The sequence below is a fragment of the Carcharodon carcharias genome, chromosome 17 (genome assembly GCF_017639515.1).
Source record: "Carcharodon carcharias isolate sCarCar2 chromosome 17, sCarCar2.pri, whole genome shotgun sequence".
In the NCBI taxonomy this organism is placed as follows: domain Eukaryota; kingdom Metazoa; phylum Chordata; class Chondrichthyes; order Lamniformes; family Lamnidae; genus Carcharodon; species Carcharodon carcharias.
In genome coordinates this window covers 99,030,792-99,043,963 of record NC_054483.1, presented here as the reverse complement: position 1 = coordinate 99,043,963, position 13,172 = coordinate 99,030,792, and the positions used below count along the sequence as shown (strand labels likewise).

The following is a 13,172-nucleotide window of genomic DNA, read 5'->3' as shown; positions in this document are numbered from 1 at the left end:
GAGCAATGAAGGTTGAGAGGGGACCTGATAGAGGAGTATAAAATTATGAGGGGCATAGATAGGGTGGATAGGAAGGCACTTTTTCTATTAGTAGAGGGGTCAATAACCAGGGGGCACAGATTTAAGATATGAGGTAGAAGGATAAGAGGGGAGTTGAGGTGAAATCGTTTCACCCAGAGGGTGGTTAGAGTCTGGAACTCAATGCCTGAAAGGGTGGTTGAGTCAGAAACTCTCGTAACATTTAAGAAGTATTTAGATATTCACTTGTGTTGCCATAGCCACCAGGGTGAAGCGCTGGAAAATCATATTAGTGCAGTCAGATCTTGGTTGACCAGCGTGGACATGAAGGGCCGCATGGCCTCCTTCTGTGCTGTAAACGTCTATGTGTCTATTGGGATGTAGAGTCAGTTTGGGTGGAAATGAGGAATAATAGAGGAAAGAAGTCACTAGTGGGAGTGGTCTACAGGCCCCCCCAACAGTAACCACAATATAGGACAAAGTATACAAGACGAAATATTGGGTGCTTGAGATGAAGTGATGGCAATAATCATGGCTGATTTTAATCTACATATAAACTGGAAACATCAGGTAGGCAGTAGTAGCCTGGATGAGGAGTTAAAAGAATGCTTTCGAGAGAGTTTCTTCGAGCAGCACGTACTGGATCCAACCAGAGAGCAGGTTATATTAGATTTGGTATTGTGTAATGTGACAGGATTAATTAATGACCTCAGATAAAAGCATCCCAAGGTAGCAGTGACCACAATATGATGGAATTTTATATCCAGCTTGAAAGGGAAAAGAGTGGGTCTAAGACGAGTATTTTAAACTTAAATAAGGGCGACTATGTGAGGATGAACACTTGAGCTAGCTGAAGCGAACTTGGATACTAGGCTAGGAGATAGATCAATAGAGAAGCAGTGCCATTTAAGGGGGTATTTCAGAATAAATATATTCCTACTATAAAGAAAACTTCCAAAGGGGGGTCCCACCATCCATGGTTAACTGAAGAAGTTAAGGAAAGCATCAAACGTAAGAACAAAGCATATAACTACGCAAAGATGAGTGGCAGGTCAAAAGACTGGTCGGAATATAAAGAACAGCAGGGAATGACTAAAAGTTTAATCAGGAGAAAGAAAGTAGAGTATGAGAGGAAGCTAGCTAGAAATATAAAAATGGATAGCAAGAGTTTCTACAGGTATTTAAACAGGAAACGAGTAGGTAAAGTGAGTGTTGGTCCTCTAGAGAGTGAGAATGAGGAGTTAATATTAGATAATAAGGAAATGATGGATGAAATGAACAAATATTTTGATTCTGTCTTCACTATAGAGGATAGAAAAAACATTCCAGTAATAGCTATAAACCAGGAGGTGGAAGGGAGAAGGGAACTTGGTGAAATAACAATCACTAGGGAAGTGGTACTGAGCAAAGTGATGGAGCTGAGGGCTGACAAGTCTCCGGGTCCAGGTGGACTTCATCCTAGGGTATTAAAAGAGGTGGCTAATGAGGTAATAGATGCGTTGGTGTTAATTTTTCAAAATTCACCAGATTCATCAGACTGGAAAGTAGCAAATATAACCCCTCTATTCAAGAGGGAGGGAGGCAGTAAACAGGAAACTATAGGTTAGTTAGCTTGACATCTGTCGTGAGAAAGGTGTTGGAATCGATCATTAAAGAGGCTATAGCTGGGCACTTAGAAAAACTCAGGGCAATTGGGAAGCATCAGCATGGTTTTGTAAGAGGAAAATCATGTTTAACCAATTTATTGGAGTTTTTTTGAAGGAGTAACATGTGCAAGGATAAAGGGGTACCTGTAGACATACAGTACTTGGATTTCCAGGAGACATTTGATAAGGTGCCACATCAAAGATTATTATGGAAAATAAAAGTGCATGGTGCAAGGGGTAACATATTAGCATGGACAGAAGATTGGCTGGCTAGCAGAAAGCAGAGAGTAAGCATAAATGGGTCTTTTTCGGATTGGCAGGATGTAATGAGTAGAGTCCCACAGGGGTCTGTACTGGGGCCTCAACTTTCTATGATTTACATCAATGACTTAGATGAGGGGAGTGAAGACATGGTGGCTAAATTTGCAGATGACACAAAGATAGGTAGGAAAATATTTGTGAAGAGGACATGAGGAGGTTGCAGATGGATATAGATAGGTTGAGTGAGTGGGCAAATATCTGGCAAAGGGAGTTTAATGTGGGAAAATGTGAAGTTGTTCACTTTGGCAGAAAGAACAAAAAAGCAGAGTATTATTTAAAAGAAGAACGGCTGCATAATTCTGAGGTGCAGTGGAATTTAGATGTTCTAGTACGAGTCATAAAAAGTTAGTATGCAGGTACAGCAAGTAATTAAGAAGGTTAATGAAATGCCAGCCTTTATTACGAGAGGGATTGAACATAAAAGTAAGGATGTTTTGTTTTGATTATACAGGGCATTGGTGAGACTGCATCTCGAATGCTGTGTGCAGTTTTGGTTTCCTTCTTTAAGGAAGGATGTAAATGCATTGGAGGCGGTTCAAAGGAGGTTTACTAGATTGATACCTGAAATGAGTGGGTTGTCTTATGAGGAAAGATTGGATAGACTGGGCTCATTTCCACTGGAGTTTAGAAGAGTGAGGGGTGATTTGATTGACGTATACAAGATCCTGAACGGCCTTGACAAAGTAGACGTCGAAAGGATATTTCCTCTTGTGGATGAGTCCAGAACTAGGGGGGCACTGTTTAAAATTAGTGGTCGCCCTTTTAGGGCAGTGATGAGGAGAAACTTTTTCTCTGAGGTTATGCAACTTTGGAACTCTATGCCTCAGAAGGTGGTGGACGCAGGGTCACTGAATATTTTTAAGGCAGAGGTAGATAGATTCTTCTTAGGCAAGGGGATCAAAGGTTATGAGAATGTGGAAATCGAAACATAAGGAGGTCAGCCATGATCTTGTTGAATCGTGGAGCAGGCTCAAGGGGTCAAGTGTTCTACTCCTGTTCCTATTTCTTATGTTCTTTCTTAAGAACCAGCATGGCTTCATGAAAGGGAGATCATATTTAATTGATTGATTAGAGTTCTTTGAAGGAGTAACATGCGCAGTGGACAGAGGGGAGCTTGTAGACATACTGTACTTGGATTTTGAGAAGGCAGTTGATAAGGTGCCACATCAAAGGTTATTGTGGAAAATAAAAGCTAATAGTGTCATGGGTAACATATTAGCCTGGACAGAAAATTGGCTGGCTGGCAGAAAACAGAGAGTATGCATAAATGGGTCAAACGGTCTTTGTCTGATTGGCAGGATGTGATGAGTGGAGTCCCACAGGGGTCTGTGTTGGGGCCTTAACATTTTACAATTTACATCAATGACTTAGATGAGGGGAGTGAAGACATGGTGGCTAAATTTGCAGATGACACAAAGATCGGTAGGAAAGTATATTGTGAAGAGGACATAAGGGGGTTGCAGACGGATATTGATAGGTTGATTGGGTGGACAAAAATCTGGCAGACGGAGTATAATGTGGGAAAATGTGAAGTTGTTCATTTGGCAGGAAGAATTAAAAAAGCAAGTATTCCTTAAGCGGAAATGGCTGCAGAACTCCAAGGTGCAGACGGATCTAGCTGTTCTAGTGCATGAGTCACAAAAAATTAGTATGCATGTACAGCAAGGAATTAAGAAAGCTAATGGAATGCTAGCCTTTATTACGAAAGGAATTGAACATAAAAGTAAAGATGTTGTGTTTCAGTTATACAGAGCATTGGAGAGACCACATCTCGAATAGCGTGTGCAGTTTTGGTCTCCTTATTTAAGGAAGAGTGGAAATGTGTTGGAGGCGGTTCAGAGGAGGTTTACTAGATTGATACCTGGAATGACTAGGTTGCCTTATGAGGGAAGATTAGACAGACTGGGCTTGTTTTCACTGGAGTTTAGAAGAAAGAGGGGTGACTTGATTGTATTATATAAGATTCTGAATGGTATTGACACGGTCCAGAACTAGGAGGCACTGTTGTAAAATTAGGGGTCACCCTTTTAGGGTAGAGAAATTTCTTCTCTCAGAAGGTTGTGCGGCTTTGGAACTCTGCCTCAGAAAGCGATGGAGGCGGGGTCATAGAATATTTTTAAGGCACAGGTAGATTGATTCTTATTAGGCAAGGGAATCAAAGGTTATTGGGGGGGAGATAGGAATGTGGAATTTGAAACACAAACAGATAGATCAGCCATGATCTTATTGAATGGCTGAGCAGGCTCGAGGGGCCTAATGGCCTACTTCTGCTTCTATTTTGTATTTATGTATAGAATTTTGAAAGATGATCACCAATGCATCCACTATCTCTGCAACTGTCCCTCAACACTCTGGGATATAGAACATCAGGTCCAGGGGATTCATCTACTTTATGTCTCATTAACTTCTCTAGTACTATTTTTTTTACTGATATTAATATCTTGCAGTTCCTCTTTTACACTAGTGCCTTAATTCTCCATTATTTCTGGGAGGTTTTAGTATTTTCCTCCGTGAAGACAGGCACAAAAGTATTTGTTTAGTTTCTCTGCCATTTCCTTATTCTCTATTGTGGATTCTCCTGGCTCCATTTGTGATGGGCCCACATTTTTTTTTTGTTAATCTTTTCCTTTGTACATACGTATAGAAGTTTTTATGGTGCTTTTCATGTTTCTCAGTAGTTAATTTTCATATTCTATTTTCCCTTTCTTAATCTTTTTCTTAGTTCTCCATTACAAGATATGCATCATATACCCTCTTTTTTCATGTTTCATCATATTCTCGATCTCCCTCATTAACCAAGGAGCCCTAGCTTTTGCTCCCCTCCATTTTGCCCTTGCTGGAATGTACCTAAAATATCTCCTTCTTAAAGCTCACCCACTGTCCTGTTCCTGATTTTCCTGTCAGCCTTTGGTTCCATTTTATCCTGGCTAGACCCCTTCTCATCTCATTGAAGTTAGCTCTCTTCCAATTTAGATTGTTCCTTCTCTTCTTCATTACTAATCTAAACTTTATAATATGATGATCATTCTTACCCAAGTATGATCATTCTTACCCCCACAGATGCTTGGTTCACCTCATTTCCCAGCAGGAGATCCAGCAGCCTCCTTCCTAGCTGGACCAAGAACAAACTGATCAAGGAAGTTCTGAACACATTTTAGAAATTCTTCCACCTCCTTACCCTCTACTCTAACATTATCCCAATTGATATTTGGGTAATTAAAGTCCCCCAGTAACACCACTCTATAATTCTTGCACATCTCAGTGATTTCCCTTCAGATTTGCTCCTCCATCTCCTTCACTATTTGGATGCCTATAGAATACCCACAGTAGCATGATCATCTCTTTTTTGCTTCTCAAATCTAACTAGATGGATTCTGTCCTTTCCCCAAGGGCATACCCTCTTTGCAACATTATAAATGTCTTCGCGCATGAGTGTTACCACCCCACCTACTTATTTTTCCTTCTCTATCTTTTCTAAACATTTTATATCTTTATGTGAATACCCAGTCCTCACCACTTTTAAGCTATGTTTCTGTTATTGCCACTACATCATTATTGTCACTACAAGCCATTTCTGCTTGTAACTTACCAACCTTATTTGCCACACTGTGCATTTACATATATGCATTCTAAACTTGCCTTTGTATTCCTCGTAGTCCTTCTTAGCCCGTGTTCTATCATTTTATGACCAGTTATGCATAAACTATGAGTTTCTGTACTATTGTTTGTTATGAGGGTAATCTGAATGTTTACCAATATTAGTATTAGTTACTAGTACAATTTTATTGAGTTACTATTATGTTCTAGTGGAATCAAAGCTCCTCCCACCTCTGGTTTCTCCATTCCCCAGCCTACAGTTTCTTCATCCTCTTTTTAACCTCAACATCACGCTCGGGTTTCTCTCTCTCTGCCGTCCTAACGTTCCCCTTTTCCTTGCCCTCAGTATCAAACCACTACAAAGACTAAAAAAAAAAATGGATGGACAGACAGACCACTTGGGTGCAATGTAGGCATCAAATCAGGACACAACATTCAGCACAGTTGACCTGCAAAGTCCTCTTCACTAACGTCTTGGGGGGGAGGGGGGTGGCTTGTGTTAAAATTTGGAGAACTGTCCCAAAGCCCAGTCAAGCAACAGTCTGACATAGTCATAATTATCGAATCATACCTTACAAACAATGTCCCAGACTACTTCATCATCATCCCTGGGTATATACTGTCCCATTGGCAGGGCAAACCAACCAGAGGTAGCAAAATAGTGGTATGCAGAAAAATCAGAGTGGCCCAGCGAGGCCTCAACATTGACTCTGGGCCTCATGAAATCTCATGGCATCTCACTGGCATCAGGTCAAACATGGGGAAGTAAATCTCCAGTTGATTACCACCTATCATCCCTCCACAGATGATGAATCTGTGCTCTACCATGTTAAACACTAATTGGAAGAAGCACTGAGGGCAGCAAGGGCACAGAATGTATTCTTGTTGAAGAACTTCAATGCCCATCACCAAGAATGGTTCAGGAATACTACCACCACTGACTGAGCTGGCCAAGTCCTGAAGGACGCTTCTGTCAAATTGTGCCTACAGTAGGTGGTAAGAAAACAACAAGAGGGAAAAACCTACTTGACCTCGTCCTCACCAATCCAGCAGTTACAGATGCATCTGTCCACTATTGGTTAAGTCCTAGTGGAGATGAAGACCCATCTTCACACTGACATTGTTGGAGGCCAATCATTTCAGACCCAGGACATTGCTAATAAGGCAATCATCTTGTTAAAACCAATTGGAGTTAAACAGGTGATGGGCATTAATTATCCCAACTGAATAGAATAAAAAGGTACAGCTGGAACACTTTTTGTGGAAGCTGCTAGGAAGTTAGTAGTACTGAGGAGCTGTCTTGGAAATAAACCAGCTTTAACCAACAAACCTGCCTGGATTGCTTCTTCCACCACAACCTCTTATTGTGAGTAACAGACATCATTACAGGAGATCCCCAGGGCAGTGTCCTAGGCCTAACCATTTTCAACTACTTCATCAATGACCTTACGTCCATCATAAGGTCAGAAGTGGGGAAGTTCACTGATGATTACAATGCTCAGTTCACTCACAAGTTCTTATATAAAGTAGTCCATGTCCTCAAGCAGCAAGACCTAGACAACATCTAGGCTTGGGCTGATAATTGGCTACATTTGCATTAAACAAGTGCTGGGAAGTGACCATCTCCACCAAGAGAGTCTAAACGCCTCCCTCAACATTCAATGCCATTTCATCACCAAATACCCCACTATTAACATCCATTGCTCAGTTACCCAGCTGGACCAGCCACATAAATACATGTGGCTACAAGAACAGGTCAGAGGCTGGAAATTCTCCAGGCAATACTTCATCTCGTGAGTCCTTAAAACCTCTCCATCACCTACAAGGCACAAGTGAAGTGTGTGATAGAATACCTCCACTTGCCTGGATGACTGCAGCTCCAACAACATTCAAGAGCTTGACAAAGCAGCCTGCTTGATTATCACTCCATTCACTACCTTAAACATTCACTTTCTCCACCACTGGTGCACACAGTGGCAGCAGTGTGTACCATCTACAAGAAGTACTGTAGCAACTCAGAGGTTTCTTTCACAGCACTTCCTTAATCTGCATTCTCTATCACCAAGAAGAGGAAGGCCAGCAATTGTGAGGAAAGGTTACCACCTCCAAGTTCCCCTCCCAAGTCATAACAGTGTGTGACTTGAACAATATTTCTGTTCCTCCAAAATAGCTGGATTAAAATGGTGGAATTCCCTCCTTTGCAGCATGTGAGAGTACCATTCACCACATGGACTGCAGTGATTCAAGAAGGCAGCTTACCACCACCACCTCAGGGACAATCAATAAAAGCTGGCCTTGCCAGTGAAGACCATATCCTGAGAATGAACCTTTTAACAAAAGCTATCCCATTCCCTATTTGCGGCACTGAGGCTCACAGCAATTGCAACTTTCCACTCCAGGTACAACAGAATGATGGCCCTTTCCATGTGCACTCAGGTTTGTGGCAGTTTTCCAATCTTTATCTGGCCTACCTGACAGATTGGGTCCAATTCCAGCTTCTTTCTTATGAACTTTTCAACATGTCGAATAGTTGCCTCCTCTGACACACGGATGTACTTCTTCTGCAGTGGCTGAAGGAAAAACATAGAAAGTCAACCTAGGAGTTTTTTAAAGAAGGTACAGGTTTGAGGGGCAAAATGGCCTACCTATGTTGATATGAAAATGGGTATCAGGAGCCTCCATTTCAGGATTAGCACACTATTTGCCAGTAGGATTATGCAGGTGGTACACTGTGAAGGGCTACTTAGCCCCTCTAGAAATGGATTAGCACTTACATTCAGAGCCTGCTGTACGTGTATACAAAGCTGATCATCCAAGATAACTTTCACTTTCAAATCAATGTAACACAAAATATCCAAAATTCCCAGTTTCAAATCTATAAATAATGGCCACTAGATGTCACTAGCATATTGTCAAATCTGATTATATTTATAAAACACATCCAAGACATCAAACGATAGAACATAAGAAACAGGATCAAGAGGAGGCCATTCTGCCCCTCCAGCTAGGTCTGCAACCCAATAACGCAATTGTGCCCTCAGTTCCAGTTTCATGCCTGCCCCCATAATGATTGACTCCCTTGTAGGTCAAAAATCTGTTGAACTCAGCCTAGAATATATTCAATAATGCAGCCTCCACTGCTCTCTGGGAAAGAGAACTTCGAACCCTCAGGGAAGAAATTCCTCTTCATCTCCATCTTAAATGGTAGACCCCTTATTCTGAAACTGTGCCCCATAGTTCTAGACTCTCCCATGAGGGGAAACATCCTCTCAGCATCTACCTGGTCAATCTCCCTCAGAATCTTATACATTCCACTCGGATCATCTCTCATTCTTTTAAACTCCAATGAGTATAAGTTCAACTGCTCAACTTTTCCTCAAAAAAACAATCCCTTCATCCCAGGAATCAACCTCTTTTTATCAATTCGTAGCAGGAATAGACCATTCAGTCCCTTGAGCCTGCTCCACCATGTGATAAGATCATGGCTGATCTGATTGTGCTCTCAACTCCACTTTCCTGTCTACCCCTATATCCTTCGATTCCCTTGTCAACCAAGAATCAATCAAGAACTTATCAAACTCAGCCTTAAAAGTATTCAAGGACCCAGCCTCCACAGTTCTCTGGGGAAAAGAATTCCATAGACCAATGGACCTCAGGAGCGGAAAAAATTCTCATCTCTGTCTTAAATGGGAGACCATTTATTTTTAAATATGTCCCCTAGTTCTAGTCTCTCCCACAAGAGAAAACATCATCTCAGCATCCACCCTGTCAAGTCTCCTAAGGATCTTATATGTTTCAATTAGATCACCACTCATTCTTCTAAACTCCAATGGGTACAGGCCCAACTTGTCCAACTTTCCTTAAAAAGATAATCCCCCATCTCATGTATCAGTCGAGTGAACCTTCTCCGGACTGCTTCAAATGATATTATATCCTTTCTCAAGTGAGGAGACCAAAACTGTACACAGTACTCCAGATGTCGGTGCACCAATGTCCTATACAATTGTAGCAAAACTTCCTTACTTTTATATTCCATTCCCCTTACAATAAACATCAACATTCCATTTGCCTTCCTAATCACGCAGTACCTGAATATTCATTTTTTGTGATTCAAGTACCAGGACACCAAGATCCTTCTGTACAACAGAGTTTTACAATCTTTCCCCATTTAAATATACTGCTTTTCTATTCTTCCTGCCAAAGTGGATGAATTCACATTTTCCCACATTATACCCCATCTGCCAATTTTTTGCCCACTCATTTAACTTATCTCTATCCCTTTGTAGACTCTCACTGTTTTTAGCCTCGCTGTGTCTCCGAAGTCTCTCACTGTTTTAAGTGTCACTGTGTCTCCGATGTCTCTGCTCCTCTCACTGTTTTCAGCCTTAACCTAGTGAGCCTTCTCTGACCCTACTCCAATGCTGTACCTGCATGCAATCTTTTTGTGATTGATGTACAAGAACATCCAGATTCCTTTGTAACACAGCACTCTGTAGTCTCTCTGCATTTAAATATTTTGTTTTTCTATTCGTTCTGCCAAAGTGGATAACCTCAGATTTTCCTACATTATACTCCATCTACCAAATTTTTTCCCACTCACTAATCCATCTATATCCCTTTACAGACTCTTCATGTCTTCCTCATATAATTCTTTCCTACCTATCTCTGTATCGTAAGCAAATTTGGCTACAATGCAATCTGATCCTTCATTCAATTCATAAATATAGATTGCAAATAGTTGAAATCCCAGCAGTGATCACTGTGGTACCCCACAAGTTATAGTTTGGAAATTTGACAATTACCCATTCACCCCGACTCTCTTTCCTGTTAGTTAGCCAATCCTCTATCCATGCTAATGCTAAAACCATGAACTATTATCTTTGGTAGCAATCTTTTATGTGGAACTTTATTGAATGTCTTTTGGAAATCCAAATACACGACATCTATTGGTATACCTTTATCCACCCTGCTTGTTACATTATTCTCAAAGAATTTGAATAAATTTGTCAACCACAATTTCCCTTTCACTAAATCATGTTGACTCTGCCTGATTGTATTATGATCCTTTTTAAAAATTTATTCATAGGATGTGGGTGTCACTGGCTCAGCCAGCATTTATTGCCCATCCCCAATTGCCCTTGTTCAGACAACTCCTCAGTGTTATTAACTTCCTAGTAGATTCCACACAAAGTGTTCCAGCTGTACCTTTTTATTCTATTCAGTTGGGATAATTAATGCCCATCACCTGTTTAACTACCAATTGGTTTTAACAAGATGATTGTCATATTAATACCCGCATCTCGAAGCAGAGTCTTCAGTTTCTGTGGCTCCAGATGTGCAAACTGTCTATGTAATTTCCAAATTATCTTCTTTTTGTCCACCAAATTCTTATTCTCAGCAGTTAACAAAACTTCATGAACTTTTTGATGAGAAATCTCTGGGTTCCTTAGTGGCAAGCAGTAATGGCCTGACCGAGTAAAATGTAGATCCACATTTTTTCCAAACACAACTGCTCTGTCATTTTTCATATCTAGTGTCACCTGAGCTTTCTTCATCGCAGATGGACTCAAAAATAGGGGTATCTTGCTAGAAACCACATCAGTACTGATAAACAGATTGATTCCTGCTATCTTACAAGGGAGGACCACCCGTTTGGAGGATGTTAATGTATTGTCATCTCCGAACCTGAAGCAGGTAGAGCTTTCATACTCCTTGACCTTCCACCGGTCTGCCTTATAGAGATGCTCCAGATAGCAGTCAAGCCAGTCCATACCGCACACCATAGAAGTGCAACCACTGTCCAGATCTGCACAATTGAAGGAATCTACCATCAAGATACTCATCACCGGATTCAACTTCTCAGTGATCAATATAATTCCATCATGGCAGTCACCATCACCAATTTCAGCTTCAGGTGAATCCGTCTCGTGGTTCACTTCAAAAATGCGATTCCTTCGCTGTGGGCAGTTCATCATGTAATGATACAGGGAGTCACACCAAAAACACCGATTAACCATTCCCCGTGCATTTTTTTGGTTTTAAACGCCTATGATTACCGTCCTAGACACACTTTTTGTCCCAACTCTCAAATTGGCTATGGTTGTGACCATTTTCAGATCTCTTGTCATTAACCCCATCTTTGTATTGGAATCTTCATCTAATATTTGGTTGACCGTGAAATTCGGCCACCAATGTATCCTCTGTCCCTTGTTTTACACACAGTTGTTCACATTTGCTAACAAAGTGGCAAGAATGACTGTTTCCCCAGAAATTTTTTTAAGGGCAGCAGCCATTTGATCTAGGAGAAATTCTTTCCCCCAGAATTGAACCCCTGTTAGGACTAAAAGACTATCAACATGGGAAATGCGAGTACAGTCCAGTAATTTAGATACCAATACCGATTCTGGAAGTTCAAGTTCATATCTCTGCAGTCTCCTGTACCATTTATCAAAATCCATGGGCTGATCATCTGATTTCCTAAACCTATCAAAGAGCGTCCAAGCTTCATACGCTTCCAATAACTCATCCTTTCCATTAAGGATCCATTTGGTAGGTGTTTATGAAACAAGAAATGACACTTTTTTGCGTTACAGAATGAAGCCATAATCAATGAATTAGTGAGTCCAGCAGCTTAACATGCTGCCTAGGTACCAGAATAAACAGTCATGTTTTGGCACAGTCAGCAGTACACACCCTAATCTATTGCAGTTTCTGAATAAATCTGAAGACAAATTATAAAATAGAGAGTCCCAAATATACAACTACATTTTTATCCATGTCTCAGTATTAATCTCTCCATAGTTTTACAGCAACCAGGTACTGAGTCTTGGATAGTTGCAACTTGTAAAACTCAGTAAATACTGAAGGTACACATTGCCAAATCCCAGAGCCAAATAGACACAACCCATTAATAGTGATGAAATATGGAAATCCATTTTATCACTGCACCCCCGTTCATTGCATTGACAGACAGCTTCTGAAAAACTAATCTGGACTGTGGGGCTCTGTCACTCTGAAGGAATGATGTGTGGCCTATGCTACCTCAGCTGAGAAGCTCAGATGGCAGTGAAGGTGTTAGTGCTACCATTAGTGACACTGGATACTGATGGGTAGGGTTGGGGGCAAGAAAAGGCAGGAAGACCTCCAGCTGCTGATCACAAGCAGGGCTTGCTCCAGACATTTTTCACACTCAAGAGCGACTTCAGACAAGCAACAAGAGTTTAACATTTACTGAAATGTACTCAATAAAAATTGAGGTTTTATTAAAATAGTTCAGGTGAAGATCCACATGGCTCAGGGAGTACATGCTCTATCAAGTGAGGTACTGAACTGAACACTCCCTGAAGGTACCAAGTCCAATCACCAGGCTGTGCTGAGTTAACTGATCTCAGGCACAATTAGGACTATTACTCTCGGAGCCCTTTAGTTGAGATGTGATGAAGGCAAACATTCAGCCATGATTCCAGCTCATGATCAGTATCCAGTTATTCCTGTGTATGGGGGCATGTAGTGAGGGCAGGAACAGTCTTGGCCAGGACCTCTCATGGTTGAATATTTACCAGCTTATAGGCAAGGTTACTGCAAAGATTG

The 13,172-nt window shown here is 41.1% G+C and overlaps 1 protein-coding gene across 5 annotated transcripts in view; it reads right to left on the bottom strand.

Annotated features, from left to right (window-relative positions):
• pcgf6 (polycomb group ring finger 6) overlaps positions 1 to 13,172 on the bottom strand; it is a 102,493-nt gene that overhangs the window by 51,381 nt on the left and 37,940 nt on the right. For all 5 annotated transcript variants that reach the window (XM_041209817.1, XM_041209819.1, XM_041209816.1 and 2 more), the window contains exon 8: positions 8,054 to 8,152. In XM_041209817.1, the coding sequence (XP_041065751.1) occupies positions 8,054 to 8,152 (99 nt within the window). The remainder of the gene's footprint in view (positions 1 to 8,053; positions 8,153 to 13,172) is intronic.